Source organism: Phascolarctos cinereus, unplaced genomic scaffold (genome assembly GCF_003287225.1).
Source record: "Phascolarctos cinereus isolate Bilbo 61053 unplaced genomic scaffold, phaCin_HiC Scaffold_726;HRSCAF=1367, whole genome shotgun sequence".
In the NCBI taxonomy this organism is placed as follows: Eukaryota; Metazoa; Chordata; class Mammalia; order Diprotodontia; family Phascolarctidae; genus Phascolarctos; species Phascolarctos cinereus.
In genome coordinates this window covers 127,244,663-127,270,286 of record NW_027556098.1, presented here as the reverse complement: position 1 = coordinate 127,270,286, position 25,624 = coordinate 127,244,663, and the positions used below count along the sequence as shown (strand labels likewise).

Below are 25,624 nucleotides of genomic sequence, written 5' to 3'. Positions count from 1 at the left end.
TCACTTATTAATAACTTGTCTTTCTAAATTCTTATATTTTAAAAAATTTAATGCCATTATTTTAGTTTTCCTCCCATCTATTATTTTACACTGCTAAAGCTGCATTTCAGTTAAGGTTTACTTTTATATTTATGATTTTACTGTTATGTTTGGTTCTATGTTTACATTTTTTAAAGGAGAGATAGTTATATCAGAGAGTCTAAGTTTAAGTTTGACAATATGAAATCCAAGTCAGTTGATTGAAGAGTTACATTGACTTTTAGCTTTTGGCCTGGAAGTGGTAGGCTCCTTTTAAATATTTTTTAACCTACTCATAGCTGTGAAATATTTCTCTTTTAAATATATCAAACATACTAATGATATTATGTTTCCAGAATCTGTTATGTAAATTATATTTGTATTACTCTTAAGAACAAAAGGAGACATTGTTCAGTCACACTGGCTTCTTTTTTTAACCAAGTGTTTATGCATTCTATATTTTAATGATATGAAAGTTTTAGGATTGTTCTAAATTCCAACCACTAGTATGAAAAACTGCCAGAAAAGTAGTATTACTTTATTCCCCGTCATGTCTCATTATCCTTGGACTATTGGGTTGACCTTGTTTTCCTTCCCAAATATCCAGTCTGGACATATCTCTCTCTCTCTCTCTCTCTCTCTCTCTCTCTCTCTCTCTCGTGTGTGTGTGTGTGTATGTGTATGTATGTTGCTATATTTTCCTAAAATGCCAGTGTAATTTATGTTGAATATTCTCTTATCAATATTTATCATCTGATAAAATACTTCATACTCAATGCAAAATACTTTATTTAAAAAAGGCTAACACTATTTAAAAATTGTTATCTTTTATTTTTATAACCCCATCGTTTCTGAATATATCTCTCCCTTCTTTTCTACCCAGAAAGCTACACTTTAGAATAATAATAATAAAGAGGTAGGAGAAAAAAAGCAATTCAGCAAAGTTAATCAACACAATAAGATCTGAGTTGAAGAAATGTTCCACATAAATAGCTCTCCGCCACCCTGCTTTGAAGTAAGCAGAGAGGTAGATTTTAATCAGTAGGACCAAGCCTGATCATAATAACAAAGTTTGATTTCTTTTTTTGTTGTTTGTTTTTTCACTTTTCATTGTTGTAAAAATTGTGTAAATCCTTTTCCTAGTTCCATTTATTTTTCTTTGTATCAATCCATAAGTCTTTTGGTGGCTTTCTGTATTTCACATATTTGTTGTTTATAGCACTGATGCCTGATTGTATTTATGTAACACAGTTTGTTTACTCATTCCCAATCAGTGGGCACCTACTTTCTAACTCTGATACTACAGTAGTGATGCTATGAATAATGGGACTCCTCTTTTTTCTTTCACCAAATCTCAGTCAAAGGCTATAGATATCATTGTTGTTGTTGTTGTTGTTGTTGTTGTTGTTGTTACAATTCCTAAATTGTTTTTGAAAATGTTCAAACTAAGAATTCACAATTCCATCAGACAGCTGTGAGTATGCCTTTCTTTCCACAGCCCTGCAATATTGACTCTTTCTGTGTTCTGTCCTTTCTACAAACTTGGTAGGTGTTTGATCCCAAGAAGTTTTTTTTTTATTTCATTTCTCTTATTAGTGATTTGCAACTACCTTACATATGGTTGTTAATTGTTTATAATTCTTTTTGAGAACTGTTTGTTCATATCTTTTGCATACTTATCCAGTGGCTCTTGGTTTTTACATATTTTTGGTAGTTTACCATATCTTGTACCTCAGACTTCTTTCAGATATTTGATGGAAGTTTTTTTGTTTTTTCCAAATTGTCAGCTTACTTTCCTTCTTATCCTACTTGATTTAATTTGCTTTGTGCAAAATCTTTTCAATTTGATGAAACAGGCGCTGTCCTAATTTTCTTCTTTTGTAGAATGTTTGGGAGAATACCCAGCCTTTCCAAATTATATTGGTTAAGGGGACTAAACTGAACACAGAAGAAACTGTCAAAGTAAGTGTTGTCTAACATTGGATTGACCTATCACTTAATATGCCATTTAGATAACTTTATTTAGCATCTGTTAAATTTTGTCATGTATGTTTAGCATTTGCCCAACTTCTACGTAGTTAAGTGGTACATTTTCCTTTAAAAACAATCATTTTTCAAAGGTTAGGTAAAATTAGATTTAATCCCTTGAACAGACTTAACACTTATCCAATTATACAGATTAATTTCAGTGAGGATCATATTATATAGGCATTAAAGACCGAGAAATTGAATCACGTGCTCATATAAAACAAGCTAAACTCTTATTATCCACCCATATAACCTCAGTTCATACCATTTCATTTTTTTTTAAACATGCTGAACACAGAAAATGTAGTACCATTTCCTGGAAGAAAGAAGATGACTGTATCACAGACCACAAGCTGTTAATGCATGGGAATTTATTGTGCAGTTCTACACAATTTCACGAAAATCTTACAAGGCATTTTATCTCTGAAAGTATTAAGTGTGCATTTTCTCTTATTTTGTTTGGCAGATAATTGAATGATACTGTAATGTGAGAAAGCCATTCGATTAGTCCATGATATTTCTGGCATGATCATATACTTAGGAGAACTTGCCAAAAACAGCCAGCGTCTTGACTTTGTTCCTTGATATAAAGGTCTTGTGGCAGTTAAAGTGCCACGGATTTCCCCCACATTCTAAACCAAAATTTTGATTCCATTAGTACGTGTGCTAATGGAAGGACAGTAGTCCTTCGGATGATATTTCCTTGCTAAAAGTAGCTAAATTTCTTTTTAATTTATGTATATACAGCAACCTTCCAAGAAATAACCAAATTATTCACCCCTTACCACAAGGTATATTCACTTAAAACCATTAATTGAAAGAGCCTAATAACTTAATTGTGACTAATTGACCATTTTACTTTCTAGAGTTTATTTATTTATTTTAGTTTATCATTTGATAACAGAAAGCACAAGTGTACAGTTTAACTTTGCTAGTATGGTAGCAGTGTTATCTTTTGGTATTTGGCAAAATTGTTTCCCCTTTAGCATTGTCATTATATACATTGTCATAGTTGTTGTATATGTTATTTAGCTGGTTATGCCTTTTTTACTTAGCTTCACTTCAGACTAGTCTTCTTATGTTTATCTGAATCATAGTCATCATTTGTTATGCAGTAGTAGTATTCTGCTATTCTGTAGCTGTTCTTGTAATCACTGGGCATTTATTTTATTTCTGGTTTTTTAATCACAAATATTGCTTTTATGAGTAATTTCGTACATGGAGGTCCTTTCCCATTGACAGTCACCTCTTTGAAAAATATTTTCACTAATGAGGTTGCTAGTGAAAATTTAGGAACTTGTACAACTTCAAATTGAATAATTGAATTTCAAAGGGAGGACTTCAAACTTGTAAAGGATGAATGTGGTGATCCAGTCCCTGGTGAATGAAATGAACTGACTTTCAGACCAGTTCAGGAAGTTCATCGCAAGGTGATAGGAGATGAGGCTCCCCCAAGAAATGCCCTTTACAATGCAGAGTGACTCAGTTTTGCCTCTTTGTGTCCCTGACAGCAAAGAACACCTCAGCAGCTTAGGGACCCTGAGGCTTGGCTTTAGAGGTGGTTTACCCCTTTATAAATTGTCTCTCCAGCATACCTTACAATTGGTCATCCATCCTCCGTGTGAAGACTTCAGATGAGAAAAATCCCATTACTTAGAAGGCATCTCTTTCAAATTTTGGGTGGCTTTGATAAGGTTTTTCCCTTTAGTGAACTTAAATTGCTTCTCTTCGGTTTTTATCCTTTACTTTTATTTCTCTCCCCTGCCACATTCCCCTTCTATATGTCAGTCAATCAAATAGCAAACATTTGTTAAATGCTTATTACAAGCCAGGTACCGTGGCAGTTAAGGTACAGAATGGATGCAGTTTTTGGCTTGGAGGTAGGAAAACCTGAGATACTCATTAGCTGTGTGGCCTTTGCCAAGTTGCTTATCTTCTCTAATCTTCAATTTTTTCTCTACTTAATGGCCTCTGGGGCCCTCTCAGCTGTGAATCTGTGGTCGTGATTCTATCTTAAGCTCAGGAAATACAAAGAAAAACCTAAACCATCTCCATCCTCAAGGATTTTACATTCTAATGGGGGAGGCAACATAGAAAAATCAGAACATAGGAGATAACCTTGGAGAAGATGGCATTTAAAGGAAGCCAGGGATTATAAAAGCTGGAAGTTGGGAGCAAGTGCATTTCATATATCAAAATGGAGTGTATGAATGGAAAATAGAGTGTGTTGAGGGCAATTAAATGTAAGAATATTGAAAGGTAGGGATGTGTCAGATTTTGAAGAACATTATCTGATTCTCAAGATTATAGGAAGCCACTTGAGTTTAAATAAAGAGTGAAATAGCCATTCCTGTGCATTAAGAAAATCATTTTGGCAACTCTTTTTGAGGATGGATTCAAATGGTGAGGGAATTGAGGCAGGAAGGCCAATTAGAAAGCTTTTGTAGTAATCCAAACAAGAGTTTTGAGGGACCAGATGAGGGTATGGTATCTTTGTGAGTAGAAAGAATGGAACATATAGAAGAGATGCATTAGAGAAAGAAATTACAAGATTTGGCTACTGATTGAATATATGCAGTAAACAAGAAAAAGGAGGAGAAAATGACAATGAGGTTGTAAACCAGAGTGACTAGAAGGATAGTCATACATTTGACCCTAAGAGTGAAGTTCAGAAGAAAGGATTTGGGGGAAAAAAATGACTTCTATTTTGGACGTGTTGAGTTTGAAATGCCAATACAGCATCTTGTTCAAAGTGTCCAGGAGGCAGTTAATAATGCAAAACTTCATCTCAAGGTAGAAGTGAAGGTGGATCTGCATAGAGATGGTAATTGAACCCGTGGGAGCTAATGAAATCACCTAGTGAGAAAGCATAGAGAGAAAAGAAAAGAGGGCTCAGGATAGATACTTAGAAGGTGACTTCCACTGGCTTCCATTGCCTCTAGGATCAAATTTAGAATTCTCTTCTTAAATTTTGTACATCCCCTCCCCTTCCATGTACTCTGCAGTCCAGTGACACTGGCTTCCCTGCTGTTCCTTCCACTAGACACTTCATCTTCTGACTCTGGGCATTTTCACTGACTGACCTCTATACCTGGAACTCTGTCTCCTCATCTCTACTTCCTAGGTTCCTTCAACTTTTATCTAAAGTCCCACCTTCTGCAAGAAGTCTTTTACAATTCCCCTTAATACTAATGCCTTCTGTTAGTTACCTCCGATTTATCATATTATATCTTGTTTCTGCATACTTGTTTTCATGTTGTACCCCCATTAGACTGTAAACTCCTTGTGAGCTAATTTTTACATGTTTGTCTTCTAGTTACTTTTAGGGAAAACCTATTTCTTTTGAGTTCTAGGCTTATGAACCCCAGTTTATATTGTGGCTCAAATCTGAGTCTGTCTATTACATTTTACTAAGGCAATTTGACCTCACCAAGACTATTCTTCTCTCTCGCCCATACCATCTGGTACTAACCTTTTTATCTTCCTCAAAACTGAGGTGGGGGGAGGGAGTGGTCTTTCCTTAGCCTCTAACCAAATTTTTATTTCAACATGAATTAATTTTTATTCTTAGTGTTTTCCTAATTAATAATTTTAGCACTAACCATCATTTCTATATCTCTTTCAGGTTCATGTCAGGGCTGGACTTTTTCATGGAACTGAACTTCTTTGCAAACCGGTTGTAAGCTCAGAGATATCTGGGAGAAATGACCGTGTTTGGAGTGAACCACTGGAATTTGATATTAACATCTGTGATTTACCAAGAATGGCTCGGTTATGCTTTGCAGTTTATGCTGTAGATAAAGTGAAAACAAAAAAGTCGACCAAGACAATTAATCCCTCCAAATATCAGACTATCAGGAAAGCTGGAAAAGTGGTAATTTATTTTCTTCAATTTTAAAAAAGAGCTGGATTTCAAGTCTAAAATTTCATATTAGTTGAAATGTGAGGGAAGGTTACACACTGGCAAATAGGGAATGATTATAGAACTCAGGACCAAGAAAATTCATCCCAGTTTATATTCTAGATCTTTTCTCCAGTTCACTTTCAAAAACAGTCTAGCTATGTCATACTTTTGTTAGCCTTAAGCTTTTAAAGTTTTACAATTAAAAGAGTCTCTTCCAGTGTTTTCTTGAGGCATGAGGTCGGCCTTCTCACCATTCCAAAATGAAAACCATCGTCATGGTAGCTGAGATTTTGAAAACTGAAACCATTTAGAACTTAATTAATCATCAATTTAATTTACTATGAATAGGGGAATCAAAACTTCATTGGTTTTATTTTACTTTTCATTCTCATTACTAATTTTTAACTAATTTGCCAAACATTTTATTTCTAATTTCATTTGTTTACCTCCTGGTTTTTATAAATTTTAATATTAAAAATGTTATAAAAATCATTACCGCATTTTATTTTCTAAGATAGCAGCAACTTGAAGCCAAGGTTTCTCAGCAGCAGTATCATGGTGTATTTTCTTTTACCAAAAGATGACAATTATATTCTTATTAATTGTTCACATTTGTTAAGGGAAGATACTAATTAATTAAACATTTAAAAATTTCTTATGGTTAAGTAGCACAACTTTTCCTCTTACATGTCAGTAGAAAAAGTAAAACCCTCATTAACTTGGTCTGATGTGGTATTTTAAAGTGTCAGGTTTATTTTTAACATATTTAATGTTATACCTTTCTTGCATAGCACTATCCTGTAGCATGGGTAAATACCATGGTGTTTGACTTTAAAGGACAGCTGAAAGCTGGAGATATCATATTGCACAGCTGGTCATCATTTCCTGGTAAGAATTATGCTCTAATTGTGAGACTTTTAGAATAACTTTGCTTGTATTACATTGTTATTAGTTTTGCAAATAAAATTCTTTATTCAGTTCAGATAAATGAATCAGCACTTCAGATCATTATTATATACCCTGTCAATGGAAAAGTCATTTTATATACTGCATCAAATGTATTTATTATTATGTTAAACTTCTCCTCTAAACCATACTAATTTATCCCCAGATCACTTTATGACTTGAAATCTATTGAGAGCCTACACATATTCATTTATGGACCTGGGGCATGGAATATTCCTTTCTATAAAAGTACTTTGTTGAAATTTTGGAATAAGGTAGAGGCCATAAAGCCCATTTCCGTTGGAGTGATCAGCTATAAATGTTCTTGATTCATATTTTAAATTCTTTTTGATGGTTTTATTTTCTGTATCAATCAGTTCTTGATAGAATCATCCTCCCAGTGGATGCTCTTTTTGAGCAAAGAAAACCAGCTAAGAAAGCAGGATCCAATGCAGCACTCTGCAACCGTCATTTCCTACCTTTCAGTGATTATGTGTAGGAGCAGGGGCATAATTTTCATTATCTGTTGCCAAGATTGCATAACAATTATATTGACACATAATTTAATATTTTATGCAGATTCTTTTGCTAGGATTCATATTTTTTTCCACAGAATCCCAGTTCATATTGTGTAAAACCAAGTTTAGGACATGCTAGTCAAAACATTTACTTTACATTCTTTGATAAAGCATTAAGCAGCATTGTTAACTTGAAAATTCCTTATATATCCTGAATTACTAAGATATAATACAAACCTTTCTTATGAATATATTGATGTGTACTTCTGAATTCAATATTTACTTCATAATTATTCCCAGTCATACTAAATTCAATTTCATAACAAAACATCAGTATCTGTTAGTGATGCATAGCTCTATACTAGGTTTGTTGTTGTTGTTCATTGGTTTCAGTTGTATCCTATTCTTCGTGACCCCATTTGGGGTTTTCTTGGCAAAGATACTGGAGTGGTTTTCCATTTCCTTCTCCAGCTCATTTTACAGATGAGGAAACTGAGGCAAACGGGGTTAAGTAACTTGTCCAAGGTCACAGAAGCGAATAAGTGTCTCAATGGATTTGGACTCAGGAAGCCCTCTATTGCGTGCTGATGGCCATAAAACTTTTAGATAACACATCGTCCCTGCTCTGGTGGAGTTTTCAGTCTAGCAGAGGTTAAGACACAGTTATTATATGGCAAATGTATTAAAGATCTGCCATGGAGTAGGGCAGGAGGGACAAAAGGGAAAGGAATGATGAGATTTTTGATGGTTTCATTATGGAATGTAGTTTATTATAACTTTCAGAACATGATATTTTTAATGGAATACAATGACTAAACTGGTATTAAAAGTGCCTTGGGGAAAGAGCTATGTTTCATTAATTTTTTTAAACTTAAAATGTTTGCTTTTTAGCTGTACTTGTGAATTCCCCTACATGCAAACAGCCAATGCCAAGTCAGAAATAGTTACAGGAAAATCAGTTGTCAGGTGATACTTTCTGAGCTCTTCCTACTCCAAAGTCATGTTTGTACTTCTTTGATTTGTTTTCTATATATTGAGGCATAGTGGAAAGTTCATAGACTTTGGAGTCAGAGGAATTGTTGCAAATCTAACCTTTGCACACTCTTTTGTATCTCCTTTGCACTTAGTCATATATCCTTGGGCAAGTCGCTTATCCTTTATTGGCCTTAATTCATTTGTAAAATGAGGGAGATGTACTACTTTATTTCTATAATTCCTTCCAGCTCTAAATCTGTGATTTTGCCTATTATTCACATTGACCCTTTTCCCTCTCTAAATCTGGACTAGAGAATCCGTTGGTCTCTCATATATGTCTTACGAAGAACTGGCTAGGATTGTACAAACTTAACAAATATGACAAATTATGGTAGTATAAATCTTCAAACCAGTATCAGCCTCATTCAATACATTTTTTACACATTTTTTAGTCAATTAAAAAATAAGATAGTCAAACTCCCGTGAGTTATTACTTTAAAATTTTCATATTGATTTTTTTTTGTTTCATATCTCCTAAATTTCTTCTAGTATGCTCCCTTTTCCCCTCAGAAAGCCATACCATAGGATGAAAAATATTTTTAAAGGAAAAAAAAGGTAGAAAATCAGTGAAACCCAACAATATTTCCAAAAAGTCTGAAAATATATTTATGTTCCATACTTGTAGGTCTCACCTCTAATACAAAGGAGAGTGCAGTGATATCTTCTTGTCTCTTTTTGACGTCCATGCTTGTTTTTTGTAATTTTGCAGCATTCACTTTTGATTTTTTTTTTTGTTATTAGTCTTTTCCTCATTTGTTATATGAGGGGATTTGACTATATAAACTCTGAAATTCATTGTGGCTTTAAGTTTGTCAGCCTTTATTAGAACAGCAGTGGACCAAATACGTGTATGACAGTGCTTACTTGATCTTTGACAAATAACTTATGTAGCTGGATCCCTTTTTGGTAGAGAGAATTTACCCACCTTTTATTTCTTTGTGTGACACTAAGTACAGGTGAATTGAGAACAGAGTTTATGGCAAATGAGCACTCCAGAGTTAGAGAAGCCCAAATTTTAAGCCTTTCTCTGTCATCTACTTGAATTGTAGCCTTGAATAAATTGCTAAACCATTTGGTGTTCCTAATAGGAAGAGGTTGAACTAGATATGAGTGGGGAAAAAAAGTTGCAGCAGTTATGGCCAAAAACACAGTAGTTAGGAAGATACTGGAAGAACACTATCTTAATTTAGTGTCACTGAAGCTAAAAGTTGTCAAAATTTTAAAGGAAAGCATGGTTCACCAGTTTCAGCTACAAAAGAGAAATCAAAGGCAATGAAGAATAAGTGATGAAAATCTATTGGATTTGGAAAACAAAAAGAAGTTATTGACTTTCATTATGGCAGTTTTAGTGTAAGCATCAAAACCATATTGTAGAATATCAAGGAGAAAGTATCATGAGGAAATGTCTACAGATATAATATCATTTGTCGCAAAAGTTGGGTAGTGAAAAAAAAGTTAATATAGGGTAACCCAAGTGTCTTAATGCAGTTTTTGAGCTATAATAGCTTAAAACTGCACTTAAAACAAAACAAAACAAAACAAAAACTTTGGAAACCCCCTGTGTAGTCATTAGAGAAGGTGTGGGGAAGAGTTGTTGTTTTAAAGAAAAGGAATTTCGTATGTGGTTGAAGATGAAGAGAAATCCTAGTGTACTGTGTCATAGGCCTCATGTTTTGACGTATTTTACACTTCAAAAGTCAGGCATTTTTTAAAGGTAAGCTGCCTTGTATTAGAAACTTTGTTGAGAATTAGCACAGAGTTAGGCATTTTCTGTGTATATTTACTTAGCTTTTAAGGGTTGGTGGTAATAGGGATTTGTTTTACTTTTAAAAATATTTTTAAAATATTTTCTTGTTACAGATGAGCTTGAAGAAATGTTGAATCCAATGGGAACTGTTCAAACAAATCCATATATTGAAAATGCAACAGCTTTACATGTTAAATTCCCTGAGAATAAAAAGCAGCCTTATTATTACCCTCCCTTTGATAAGGTAACTTCAGTACTCACATAATTGACTTGCAGTGAATTAATAACATTTTAAAATTATTGCCATTATATACCTTGAAATGACATATATTTTCCACATGGCAGAATGGTAAGAATTGGGAGATCAGGATTCTAGTCAGTTACACTCCCTTTGGGCTATAATTGATGGTTTTTGACCAGGTTACTTTTTCAAGATAGATACATCAAAATGTTCATTTACACATGAAATTGAGTCCCAGAGGTCCTGAGTTCATGAAGGTAGTTGTAAGTGATGGAACATGGATTCTTCTTATTCTCAATGTGGTGTTTTGCATTGCTTCTTAATGCTTTTTAAATAATTCCCATGTTAAAGAATTAAAAACCCTGGGAATATGTGGAATGAGACCAATATTTTATTGTTCTTTTGCTCTATAATTTTTTCACAACTGAATTTTATATAAAATCAATATAATTAAGCATTTTGATCCATAAGTTATTCAGTTAAATTTATTTTGGTATATTTGTGTATTTTTTTAAACAGATTATTGAGAAGGCAGCTGAGATTGCAAGTAGTGACAGTGGTAACGTATCAGTAAGTATCAGAGGTAAAAATAGCAACCTTTTTGTCAGTGTACTTCTGAGTATTATTCAATGTCTATATAGCATATTCAGTTCAACAAGTATTTCTTAAGGTCCTACTATATACAGGCATTACCTATTGCATATGATGCTAATTTAAAAAAATCAAATATTCCTTGTCCTTAAGGATATTATATTTTTCTGGAAAAATAACCACCTGTATACAAATAAACAAAGCCAAAGTAATTTCATGAGGAATTGAGCTCTAATAACTGGAGTATGAGTAGAATCTTTATATAGGAGATAATTTCTGAACTGTGTTTTACTGATTTAAGGAGAAGGAAAAGTGTACATTTCAAACCTGGCAAATATTGTTCAATGCCTAACCCAAGGAAGTATAAAGCAACAAAAGAACCATAGACCCAATATCATTAATTAATATTGATTTAAAATTTTTAAATAAAGTCCTGTCAAATGGAGTTGTAGCAATTCAACCCAAAAAAATCATTTATTATGACCAAGTTGGCTTTATGCCATTGCTATAAACATGGTTCAACATTAGGAAAATAGTCAAAATAATTACTCATTAACAAAAATATCAAAAATCACATGATTATCTCAATTGATGCAGAAAAACTTTGACAAAATACAATGTTCACTTATCCTAAAAAGCCTGTACAACATAGGCATAGAATTATCTATCTAAAACTAAAAGCAGATATTATGCAGTTGTGGAGAGGGGGGTAGAGGAGATATGCTAGAAACAAGTAGCTCCAGGAAGAATGCAGCAACTGGGCAAAAGCTAAAAACAAGCTGATATGTGGTGATGAAATTAAAGTCTGGTGCTGTAAAGATCAATATCGTATAGGAACATGGAAGGTAAGGTTTATGAACCAAGGTAAGCTGGATGTGGTCAAACTAGAGATGGCAAGATTAAATATCAACATCTTGGGTGTCAGTGAACTTTAATGGATGGGAATGGATGAATTTAATTCTGGTGATCACTAGGCATGCTACTGAAGGCAATAATCCCTTAGAAAAAAAATTGAGTAGCCCTCATAGTCAATAAAAGGATGAGAAAAGCAATATGTTGGTAGAATCTCAAAAGTGATAGAATGATATGTTTGAATCCAAGGCAAACCATTCGACGTCATTGTAATACAAGTCTGTGCTCCAGCTATTGATGCTGAGGTGGCCAAAGTTGCTCAGTTCTCTGAAGACCTACACACCATCTTCTAGAAATAACACCAGAAAAAGATGTCACATTTAACATAGGGGATTGGGATGCTAAAGTAAGAAATGAAAAGATAATTGTAGTAACAGGCAAGGCTGACCTTGGAGTACAAAATGAAGCAGAGCAGAGACTAATAAGAGTTTCATCAATATAACTCTAATTGTAGCGAAAATTTTTTCAGCAACCTATAAGGCAACTCTACACATGGATGTCACTAAAAGGTCAAAATCAACATCAGATTGATTATATCCTTTGCAGCCAAAGGTGGAGAAGTTCTTTATAGTCAGTTAAAACAAGGCTTAGAGCTATCCATGAGCTTCTTATTGCAAAATTCAGACTTACATTGAACAAAGTAGAAAAAACCATCAAACTATATAGGCATGACCTAAATAACATCCCTTATGAATATGGAATGGAAGTAATAAATAGATTTAAGGGATTAGATCTGGTAGAGTGTCTGAAGTACCATGGAAAGAGGTTTGCAACATTGTACAAGAGGCAGCAACAGAAAATATTCTGAAGAAAAAGATCAAAAAAGCAAAATGACTATCTGGTGGGGCTTTACAAATAGGTCAGGAAAGAAGGAAAGCAAAAGAGATAGAAGAAGGAGAAAGATATACCAGACTAAATGCAGAATTCCAGAGATTTCAGGAAGGAGAGATAAGGTTTTCTTAAGAGAGCAATGCAAAGAAATAGAAGAAAACAATAGAATGGGAAGGACAAGAGATCTCTTTAAGAAAATTAGAGCTATAAAGGGAAGGTTTTATGTAAAAATTAGCATGATAAAAGTGAAAAAATATTAGGGATTTTACAGAAGTAGAAGAGATTAAGAAGAGTTGAGGCAGGAATACACAGAATAACTATACAAGGAAGATCTTAACATTATCAATAAAGAAGAAGGTGTGGTTACTGATCTAGAGCTAAACATCTTGGAGAATGAAATGAAGTGGGCCTTAGGAAGCATTGTTAAAGGTAAGGCTAGTGGAGGTAATAGAATTCCACTTGAGCTATTTAAAACCCTAAAAGATGATGCTGTTAAAAGTTCTGTACCCTTTTTTCCCCCAAAATTTGCATTAGCAAATTTGGAAAACTCAACAGTGACCACTGGATTGGAAAAGATCATTTTATGTCCCAATCCTAAAGAAGGGCAGTGCTAAAGAATGTTCACGTTACTGAACAATTGCACTCATTTCACATGCCAACAAAATTATACTTAAAATTCTGCAAGCTAAGCTTCAGCAACGTGTGTACCAAAAATTACCAGAAGAGCAGGCTGGTTTTTGAAGAGGCTGAGGAAGTAGAGACCAAATTGCTAGCATTTGCTGAATTATGAAGAAAGCAAGAGAGTTCCAGATAAACATCTACTTTTGATTCATTGACTACCCGAAAACCTTTGACTCTGAGGATCACAGCAAAATGTGGCAAGTCCTCAAAGAGATGGGAATAGCCAGATAATCTTACTCGTCTCCTGAGGAACCTGTATATGGGTCAAGAAGCTACAGTTAGAAGTGAACATGGAACACTTGACTGGTTTAAGATTGGAAAAGGGGTATGACAACATTATATATTGTCCCCTTATTTATTTATTTATTTAACTTATATGCAGAGTACATCATGGGAAATGCCTAGCTGGCTGAATCAAAAGCCAGAATTAAGGTTGCTGGGAGAAATGTCAACAGTCTCGCTTATTCCGTGAAGAGAAAATGAGAAGCCTTTTGATAAAGATGAAAGAAAAAGTGTAAAAGCTGCTTGTAGCTTAATGTTTAAAAAAAAAAACCCAAACTAAGATCTTGGCAACTGGTCATATCACTTCCCGGCAAATGGAAGGAGAAGAAATGGAAGCAGTGTCAGATTTCGTATTCTTGGGCTCAAAGATCATTTCAGATGGCAACTGTAGTTAAGAAATTAAAACACACTCCTTGGAAGGAAAGGTATGGCAAATCAGGACAATGTACTGAAAAGCAGAGACATCACCTTGTTGACAAAGATCTATATAGTCAAAGCTATGTTTTTTCCACTAGCAATGTATAGCCATGAGTGTTGAACTATAAGAAAAGTTGAGTGCTGCAGAATCAGTGCTTTGAATTGTGGTGCTGGAGAAGACTTTGAAGAATCCCTTGGCCAGCAAGGCAATCAAATCAGTAAATACTTAAAGAAATTAATTCAGCCTATTCACTGGAAGGATAAATACTGAAGCTGAAGCTTAAATACTTTATCCACATAATGAGAAGGCAGGACACATTGGAAGAGACCCTGATATGGGAAAAGATGTACAGCAAAAGGAAAAGGGGATGGCAGAGGATGAGATGAATAGATAGTGTCATGGAAGCAACAAACATGAACTTGGACAGACCTCAAGAGATAGTGGACAATAGAAGGGCCTGATGTGCTTTAATCCAGGGGGGTCATGAAGAGTGAGACATAGTGAACAGAAACAACAAATACAAATATTGAATATTAGTGATGATGATTGACATCCTTGCTTTTCCCCCTGAACTTATTGGGAAGGCTTCTTCTAGTTTATTCCCATTATAGGTAATGCTTATTCTTGGTTTTAGATAAATACTGCTAGTCATTTGAAGAAAGGCTCCATTGATTCTTGTTCTTTCTAGTGTTTTTTTTTACTAGAAATGGATGTTGTAGTTTGCAAAAAGCTCTTTCTTCATCTATTGATATAATAATATGATTTTTGTATTTTTTTTTGTTAACAACATGGTCAAATAAGCTTATAGTTTTCTTAATGCTGAACCAGCCCTGCATTCCTAGTATCAGTCCTTCTTGATCATAGTGTATGATCTTTGTAATTATTACTTTAATCTCCTTGCTAATATTTTACTTAAATTTTTGCATGAATATTTATTAGGGAAATTAATCTGTAGTTTTTTTCCTCTGTTTTTACCCTTCCTCATTTAAGTATCAGAAATTGTATTTGTGTCACAGAAGGAATTTGGCAGGTCTCCTTTACTTATTTTTTTCAAATAGTTTATGTAACATTGCAATTAAATGTTCTTTAAATGTTTAGTAGAATTCACTTACAAATCCATCTGGTGCTGAGGGTTTTTTCTTAGGGAGAGTTGTAATCATTCATGAACTCTATAGCCTGGTATTTGGAGGCTGAAAGAAAGGATATTTCCGGTAAGATAGGATGTAGGGAGATTCATTGAAGAGTTCTAACAACAGTAGAAATAGAAATAGTTCTATTTGCTGGGAAGCAATGGGACTAGTTTTATTTAACATAAGTAATTTAGAAGAGGAAGTGCAGAGAGATAAATGACAAGAGAATATATAGGAAAATCTTTCAACACCTATGATGAGTAGTAGCTGAGTTTCACTCAGCAATTGCAAAAAAATTATGCCTTAGAATGATATAATTTAGTGTAACCAAAAGACCTAGTTTACATAGTTACTAGCTATGTGACACTAGGCAAATCCTTTAACTTCTGAGCTTCAGTTTTGTCCTTTGTAAAATGAGGGTAATAATAGTTTCTACTTCACAAGGTTGTTGGGGGGATCACATGTGAAAGACTGCAAAAAACCTTAGAGTACAATATAAATGGCAGCTACTTAAAACACAAAACAGAATTTAGAGCTGAATAGGGATATTTGAGATTTTTTAAAGTCAAACTCAGTAGTTAAAGAAAAGTAGTTACAGAAACTGAGGTTGAAGGCTGGTGGAAGTGTCTTGCTCCAGGTCACAGCATTGGTAATTTGTGTGTGAACAAGGGGTGATGATATGGAGCCTGGGAGCTCGGGCCAGGAATGTACCAGGGCCCTCTGACTTCAGATCTCTGATCTTTTTCTCATATTCAACACAATAATCAACTAAAGATTATATCTGACTAAATTAGGCAGAGTATGTGATTGTGTTAGAACTGGAAAGCAACTTTTGCTTAGGATGATTTTTTAAAAAATTACATTGATACCTTTTATTTTTTACCTCACAACCACCTCCTAGTTTACTTTCTTAGAACCCTACTCTAAAATCACTCCCACCATGGGCACTGTAAAGCAGTGGAGCAAAACCAACCCACAGAGCAGCAACTGCAGTGTAGGGATAAAGAGTTGTTCTTTACTTCCCCCTCCTCCCACCTGGTCATCATATAGCACCAGGCAGTCAAGTAATGGACACTAAAGGCAGCACTGTGGTTGGATAGAGCATGACCCTGCCCCTTTAGTTTACCTTTTGTTGTGACTCAAATTATTTGTTCCTAATCCAAAGAGAATATTGGGGAAAAAAATCTTAAATTAGATATATATTTGTAACAGCTGTGTTCAACATGTAAAACTAGAGGTCAGAAAGATAATCTTAGCTATTTAGTCTGAGGACAGTGCCAAACTGTATAGCTAACAACTGAAAATTTTTGCTTATAGCTTGATTAGCTATGAGAACTTTTAAAAAAGTTTTAACATGGTAAAATTAGGAAAAGTAAACAAAATTTTATTAAAGTATTTGGGGGCACAATCTTAAGGAATTTATTACCTCAGGAGGTTGAATGCGTGGAATATAAATAGATTTTCACCATTTTGGATAAATCCATGAAAAATAAAGTAATAGTGAATTACCTTGCAAAATTAAAATATTTGGTTGCTATCCCCAGTTTTATGATCTGTAAGTTCTGTCACATCCTGAATGAGGATAATTTTTAAACTGCCTTCAACTTTTGAAAGCACTGAAGCTGAGGCCAGCTTTGTTGTCTTATTTTCCTGCCCAACCTTGGCTTAGTTCCTTGGGCAGCTCACTTTCATCACTCCGGGTATGTTTTGATATCTATGTGGCCATTGCCCTTGCAAACCCTCAATTTACTCAACTCTCAGGAAAAGTTTATAAGTAATAATATATACTAATGAAGACTATACCACAGTAAAAATGGAGAAATGAGGCTAAATCTAGACAACTTAGATTAATGTAGTAGGTGGTGGTGGGGTTATTTGTGAATGTGCATAGACACTAATTGTCCATTATGTTTTGGAACAATAGATTTTTACTAGTTTTTAGTTTCATGTCTACCTTAATTAATCCTCTTCATTTCCAGAGTTTCTTTGTTAATTTGAAAGGTTCCCAAGTTTGAGATAGTATTTGTTCCTGCCCATTAGGCTAGGATGCAGAGGTGTTAAATCATGTGATTTACCTCTGGATAGTTCATCTGGAAATATTACAACCTACTAATCATTTAATTTTTGTTGGTCTTATCTGTGGTGTAAAGAGCAGTAATTGTATTTAATATTTTAATATGTCCTTATTCATCACATGTTGACCCATACTTCCTGTGGCATTTCTACATTACTGAATTAATCAGATTTTTTCAGGGCAAATATTTTTACACTTCCTTCAGAAAAGGATTTGCTAATAGTAATTCTGATGTAAACCATCTGTTAATTCTTTTAATCATTCTCTTAATCAAACCAAGCTTGTTATTAATACATAAAACTTTTAAACTCCTCTATAAATTCCTTTACGAAAGAACCTTTCACTATAGATGCCATCATAAATCAGAGTGGTTTAAAGATCAGTAACATGCCAGTATTCATTTATTTATTTACATATTATTATGAAACCCAGGTTAAAAATCACATTAATAATAGCTAGCATTTATATAGTGCTTAAAGGATTGTAAATATTGTCTCATTTTTAGCTCAACAACCTTTCTGGGTGTAGATACTTTTACTATCTCCGCTTTACAGATGAAGAAAGTGAGGCAGAGAGCAATTATATGACTTGTTCGGATCTCACTGGTATTAAGTGTCTGAGGCAGGATTTGAACTCAGGTCTTCCTGACTCTTAAGTACATACAGTACCCTATCTGCTGTGCCATTTAGCTGTCTTCTCTTACAGTACAGATCCTTGTATTCTTTTGGCAGAGATACCTGGAAAGAAAATTTAAGAAGATAAGGTTTTGACTTAGAGCAGGATGTTCCAAAAATGTGCAGATATGGTAAAAAGTAAACCTTAGTTGCTTAGACTGAACTTAATGGAACTTGGGTCATAAAACAAATGTACCATTTTCTTCAATACATTATCTTGAGAATAAAAATAGGAAAAATTTTAATGTTAGCCAAATGATAACGCTGTTACATTTTGAATTCTATGCATCTGGAGATTTTATGTATTGAAACATAAAGAAGCAGACCAAGAGGCTGGCTCTATTTGGGTTTGCTCTTTTCGCCCTGCCCCTACCCTTCATAAAACAAAGGAAACTTCTGAATATTTGCCTTTTAGATAGGGAAAATGGTACATGAATAGAGTACCCAGGTATGAAGAGGACATAGTTCTGCTTATACATTTTTGAAGAAAATGGCAATATTGCCACCTAGTGCTTTTGTATGGAGGTGTTGTTTTGTTTTTTAAGCATAAAGCTTATTTATTTAATGGCTACAACTTCCTTTGTCCATGGCTTATAGATTTGAGTTCTCAAACAAAAACCAAGGTACTCATTTCCATTAAAAATAATTTTTATAAATGCATTAATGTTTGTTTATTTCTATAGAAAACAATAAAATATACCCTTAATTCTTAATTTTGATTCAGCAAAGATTAGTTCTGTTGTATTTGTTGAATATTCATAGGCCAATAGGACTTAGAGCTGGAAGGGGACTACAGATGGGGTATAATTCAATCCCCTCATTTTACAAATAAGGAAACCGAGACCCAGAGAAGCTACAATTTGCCCAATGTCACAGAGACAGAAAATAACAGGTTTTACCAAGAATCTTAACTATTGTTGAATTTAATCTCATACATTTTACTTTGTTAGAGTCGAGGTGGAAAAAAATTTCATGCTGTGCTCAAAGAAATCATGGAGAGGGATCCCTTATCCCAACTGTGTGAAAATGAAATGGATCTTATTTGGACTTTGAGACAAGACTGTAGAGAAAATTTTCCACAGTCATTGCCAAAATTGCTGCTGTCTGTCAAATGGAATAAACTTGAAGATGTTGCTCAGGTAAGGTCAACCAAATCACTAGTACCAGTAACTCTTAATAATACATATGTCTCATTTGATTTTTGAGAAGGCAATTTTCTTCTGCCTGAGTGGACCGAATAAGTAAGATAGATTGTCCCTGAGTAAAAATTCTTTTATTCCTTCTCTTTGTATCCCAGGGTGTAGTGCAGTGTCTTACTTATGATAGATGCTTAACAAATGTTTGTTAATTGGTTGATTAGAAACAGGGAAAAAAAGAAGGAATTGCAGTTGGCAAATTCTGCATTAATAATAGGATTTCCAGCCTTTGACTAAATATTGCTGAAAGCATCAATTTGCCTCAATCTTGCAGAACAAGGAGATAGCCTTAGTTATGCACTTTATTTATAACTTTGGGGTTCTCTTTAAGATTTATTTGCTGATTGTAATATCACTAATTATTTAGCAAATATTGTAGCTTAAATTTTTATCCCAGTAGGTAGGTGAAAATATGCATCATTACAATGATTATTCTAAATTTCACAAATATTTGTTTTTAAAACTCATATTTTAGGGAAAATGTCTTAGCTTTGTGTGGGACAGTGACCACTGAAATCAAGAGTTTGGAGTCTAAATCAGAGATCAGAAAAGGTCTTTATTCTTTCTCATGAGAAAGGGCACAGCTCTTGTGGCTACTCAAGCAACAGCAGCCAGGGAGTGCTGTGAGAAGCAAAGTTTTATTGCCCTAATGCATGCCGCCTCCCACTCTCTTACCTCTTTCCCCCGTTGCTGGGTACTCAAGGCATACAATCTAAACGCAGCAACTAATACCCAGTAGAAGCAAACATACCCATATTTGGGAACTAGATGTATGTGCGCCAGGAAGCAGGAGCGACCAGGAACTGCCTGTGCTGTCGTGGATTTTTGAGAAAGGTGAAACTCAACTCAGGGTTTAGGCCTCAGGGAATTGCACTTTACGCCATCTCTCACAGCTTGTAAACCATTTGGTTTGATTAAAGTTAATTTTAGTTAGTCTCTAGTGAATTTTCTTAAGTTGAATTCAAGAGGGGCTCCACTTTATTTTCAAGCTTGTGAGGGAAAGTCCCTGGGTCTTCAGTCAGTTATTTTAATTTAAAGAGCACATGACATGTAGTTGGCACTTCTGCTCCCATCAGTTCTCTGAAATATGTATCTTAGGTAGATTTAAAACTAACTGAATAATCAAGAAAGACTGTTTCCATTCTTCAGCTTTGGGAGGGGGAAAGATCCACCTTAGCAACTTAACTGCTTTCCTGATTTCATTAGCTGTTTCATTAAGCTCAGTTGATCTTTCTAGCCTCCTAATTATAGTCCAACTGCATGATTTTAAAATGTCTATTTATGTAACAAATTCCTATATCTATATCTCTATATATATACACATATGTATATGCATACATATACACACATGTATCTGTACTATACATATATTTATCAAAGTAATTTGTTAACATAAGTACATGTTTTATGGCTATTTAATTGCTTTGAAATTTATTGGGATATTTTTATTTTACTTATGTCTTGATTGCTGCAGTAGCCTGTTGATGGGTCTGCTTGCCTTGTCAAGTCTCTCCCCACTACAGTTCCCTCTCCATTCAGCCTCTAAAGTGATTTTCCTAAAGCTCAGGTCATGTCATGTCACCCTTGCTACTCAATAATCCTCTTGCCTGGAGGAGCAAATACAGAATGCTCTATTTGGCATTCAAAGTTCTTTATAACCCTCTCTCCCTCTCCTCTCCCCACCCCCCCTTCCAGTCTTCTTACACCTTATTTCCTAACACTTTGTCTTCAATCCAGTGCATTGGCCTCCTCTCTGTTCCATGATCAAGCCTGTCCATCTTTCTCTGCTTTGGGAATTTTCTCTGGCTGCCCCCCATGCCTGGAATGCTCTCCCTTCTCTGCTTTGACTCTGGCCTCCCTGACTTCTTTTAAGTACAACTAAAACCCCACTTTCTGTGGGAAGCCTTCCTAACCCCTCTTAATTCCAGTGCTTTCCCCTCTTAATTATTTTCTCATTGTCATGTAGATAGCTTGCTTTGTACATGTTTGTTTTCGGGTTGTCTCCCCCACTGCATTTTAAGCTTTTTGAAGGTAATGACTGTCTTGTCTTTTTTTTTTTATCCCCAGCACTTAGCACGGTGACTAGCACATAAAGCACTTAATATATGTTCATTGATTGATTAACTGACTATAATTAAACTAAGCATTTACTTATCTGATACTGAATTTGGAATTTGTTAATTTAAAATAATTTTTATAGTAGAAAATTTATTAAAATAATAGGCTCAAAAACACACAAATACAGACAAGTTTACAATTTTGCCTAACATCCTACAAAGATTATTTGTTTTTTTTTTTCTTTTCACCTGAGTTGGCCAATAACATACAAATTTACATTTGGTACATTTGTATGGTTCTCATTATTATTACTTACTGGTTTATATTTGCATCAGAGAAGATAATTTTATGTTATTATACTCAATCTATAAATATACACCATCAAATCACAAATATTAGTCAGATGAGATCTTGTCTTATTCCCTCCCCTACGTGTGTGATATATATATATATATATATATGCATGCATACATCTCTAAAACTTAGCCTGTACTTCCAATATAATCCCAATTCTTCAAGCTTACTCATTAGAGTTGGTCTTTTGTGTAGTTAGTATTATTCAACTTGAGTCATACACTGTTAGATCTGGAGGAAATTTTAGGTTATCTATACCAAATCCCTCATTTTATTGCCAGCAGAACTATGGTTCAGCTCGAAGAGGTCTAGGACTTTGGGGTGCTCCTGGGGGACACCCCCAGATTGAGGTACCAGGCCCTGCCTGAAAGAATTCAACTCAAACCTTCTTCCAGCCAAAGGAAAAGTTTATTAGTGATACAACATATAGGCCAGGTTACGCCTGTAAGGATGAGCGGGCATGAGAAAGTCTCAGCCTTTTGGGCATGAGATTCTTAGCCCCAAATGGGGGCCAGATTAGATTTTATATACTTTGGGTGACCAGGGAAGGGTCTGGGAAAATAGTCTGGGTGAGAATTAAGATTGGAATGTCTAAGAGATTGAATAGACAATGGGAATAGATAATGAAGGAACTGAAAGGTATCTGAATGAGATTAAAAGGTAGGCTAAGGCTTTCAAAGGGAGATGAGGGGCTGGGGCCTGTAGACAAAAGGGAGCCAGATTCCCTTTGGGCCCACCCCATCAAGCTCAATTTCGTTTAAAAAATAAAAGGGATTCATGGAAACATTAGTGAAGGAATCTGTTTTCTTTAAGAAGTATAGAGATAGGGTCTTTGGGTGATATATATTTATAGCTAGAAGGCATGAGACCTAGGATGTCCTGTAGTTCTAATTTTACAGATTTGATTCCTGTGTTATCTTTTTTAAAAACTCTTTTGTAACCTTAGTATATGAATTTATTATTTAGATTTTGAAGAGGTAGGGCAGAAGTTTTTTTAATGGTATGTATAAATTATATACCATTACAAAAGTCTTCCTTTTTAATGGAAAATAATCAACGAAAGACAAACCTAATAAGGGAAACATGATGTGTATTTATGCCAAAAAAAATATTGTATTATAATATGCCTTCTTCAGAATATGGTGTAAAAATATAATTGTGGTCAAAGGAATGAATTTCAATATTGCTGGAATTTTGTCCATTATGGAGATTTCTAGGGAAAACACTATTTGCAAAGGTGTACAAATTCAAATGCCCTTTTAAAGAAAAGAAGAAACACAGATTAATGATAAAACACATGATTATTTACAGTGTATTTATTTTAAATATAATTTTGTTATCTTTTGTTTTTATATCAACTAAATTATCTTTCCCTATTCCTTACCCTCGGAGCCATGTCTTGGAACAAGTCATATTTTTTAAAAGGAGGAAAAAGAGAAGGAGGAAGAAAAAAAAAATAAGCAAAGCCAAACAATACATCAAAAAAGCCCAATAATCATTATTCATTATCTATGGACTTATGCAAAATTATTGGGGGAAGGTGTCTTCTCATATTTCTTCTCTGAGCCCAAGCTTGTTTTTATGTAATTCTACAACGTTTATTTTCATTTGTTTCAGGGTTGTTTCCATTTAATTTTTGTAGTCATTGTATATATTGTTTTCTTGGCTCTGCTTATTTCACTTTGCATCAATTCATTTAAGTTTTTCCATGTGTTCACCTTATTTGTAGTTTCTTAGAGTGCAATAGTATTCAAGTACTACAGATTGTTAGTCATTTTCCAATTTATGGACATCTACTTTTTTTCTATTTCTGTTATACCACAAAAGTGCTGCTATTACATTTTCATATATGTGGGGACTTTGTTATTGCATCCAAGTGACCTTGGAATATACGCGTAGCGGTGGAATCTCTGAGCAAAAAGTGTGGACGTTTTAGTCACTTCATTTCCATAATCTAAATTTTTTCCCCAAAATGATTATATTATTTCACTGCTTTATCAGCAATTCACAATAGTGTCCCTTTCTCTTCCCACAACCCCTCCACAGCTGACCATTCCCATCTTTTGTCGTTTTTTGTTAGTTTGCTAGATGTGAGGTGAAACTGGAGTTATTTTGATTTGCGTTTCTCTTTTTATTAGTGATTTAGAGCATTCTCTGATATAGTTGTTAATATATTGTCTGCAAGCCCTCTTTTGAGAACTGTCCATAACCTTTGACCATTTATCTGTTGGGAAATGGCTTTTGGTCTCTCCCTCTCTTTCTCTTTACTTTTCCTCTCCCCCTCCTTCCTCTTCCCTCTTTCTCTTTTTAAAATTAGGTTGGCTAAGATTTATTGATTTTGCTAGTCTTTTCCAAGAGCCAGCTTTTAAATGTCTTCCTTTCTACAGTCTTTTTGTTTTCCAAATGGCCAATGTTTTTAAAATACAAGTACACCTAAATGATTCTTAATTTTTCAACAGCTACAGGCTCTTCTTCAGATATGGCCTAAACTGCCTCCTAGAGAAGCATTGGAATTATTAGACTTTAATTATCCAGACCAGTATGTAAGAGAGTATGCAGTGAGCTGCTTGAAACAAATGAGGTACTTTCTTATTGTCTTTTTCTGTTGTGATTGGCAAAATAAGAACACTTATGTTACTTATTAGTCTTCTATTAGAAAAGAACCAGATATCAAGGCAATGGTTTTAGTTCCTTTTCAGAGCCCTTAGTATAGTCATGAGATTTCTTTGCTCAGTTAAGTCACCTAACTTTGGTCACACATGTGCTATGCATATATTAAATTTCTCGAGCACATAAGATAAAAGAAGCTGATTGAGCCACAAAGCAGGTCAAGTGTTTCTGTATCTAATGTCTTTATCTCCTATACCTATGCATACCTATTGTATGTGATGGACTACTTCCATAGCTAAATTTTATTTTCTAAAATTCAACAAATTTTTTGCTTGCAATTTTCCATCAGTGTAGCCAGGGAATAGTACAGTAGTACAATTGGAGGTCAGTATTATTCATACTAGTATTATTAGTATTGCTAGTATTATTAGTATTGAATACTAGTATTATTCAAACATTTATATGACCCTTAATCTGATGTTTCACTTTGTTTTCACTCTTTGGTTAATTGATTTAGCTCAGTAATCAATTTGACTTCTTTACTTGCCACATTATTACACTCTTTCCATCTTCATCATCCTTTATTTTTGAGTGCTAAACACTAAACTAGATAATTTTAAACATTCATATTTATTCACTAAATACTTTAAGATATACATCACATAGTTTTTCAGTTTACCTTAGTGTTGCTGACTGAATCCACTTGGAATACTTTTTTTTTAAATTAAATTTTGCCAAAGAGAAAAAAGACAAGTCATCAAAATTTCCTGGGACAAATACATTGCTGCCATCATTTTAATTAGCCAGATTTTTAAAGATTCAAAGTGAACTGGTAAATTATAACCAAGAATTTTGAGACAAGGGAAAAGAAACAACACCTGAAATTAAAAATTTTAGAAGAAATGACATTCTATTACTTCCATTTACATTTAGTAACTCAGAATACACTAAGTAGTACATGTCTTTAAGGAATTTGCTTTAATGATTTATAATAAGCAAATCAGGTATATGTAAGTCTGCTAGATTCTTAATCTTTTTAAAATGTTATAGTCTCTTGTATTTTAAACTTTACTTTAAGGTCATATTTATACTCTTGATTTGCTCTGAATTAAATCTAAAGGATTTGCTAAATAAATATAAACTCCATTCTTGCCCCGTCATATTTCATATTACCAATTAGTTGACTCCAAATGAATGGGATTTTGTTTTAGTTATTATTGTTCAGTGTTGAAATTATGCAGTTGAATACCCAGTTATAAACTATTCATATTTTCCTATTAACCCCTCTCTCTTAGTGACCACATTAATGCCGTTGGGTTTAATCATCATCTCCATGTAGATGGCTCCTAAATCTGTATATAGCCAATCTTTTTAATC

General features: G+C 34.2%; 1 protein-coding gene across 5 annotated transcripts in view; it reads left to right on the top strand.

The window, feature by feature from the left end:
• Nucleotides 1–25,624, top strand: part of PIK3CB (phosphatidylinositol-4,5-bisphosphate 3-kinase catalytic subunit beta) — a 192,147-nt gene that overhangs the window by 114,951 nt on the left and 51,572 nt on the right. For all 5 annotated transcript variants that reach the window (XM_078146783.1, XM_020986126.2, XM_078146782.1 and 2 more), the window contains 7 exons: nucleotides 1,903–1,980; nucleotides 5,672–5,920; nucleotides 6,742–6,838; nucleotides 10,309–10,439; nucleotides 10,956–11,006; nucleotides 18,980–19,168; nucleotides 24,097–24,218. In XM_078146783.1, the coding sequence (XP_078002909.1) occupies nucleotides 1,903–1,980; nucleotides 5,672–5,920; nucleotides 6,742–6,838; nucleotides 10,309–10,439; nucleotides 10,956–11,006; nucleotides 18,980–19,168; nucleotides 24,097–24,218 (917 nt within the window). The remainder of the gene's footprint in view (nucleotides 1–1,902; nucleotides 1,981–5,671; nucleotides 5,921–6,741; nucleotides 6,839–10,308; nucleotides 10,440–10,955; nucleotides 11,007–18,979; nucleotides 19,169–24,096; nucleotides 24,219–25,624) is intronic.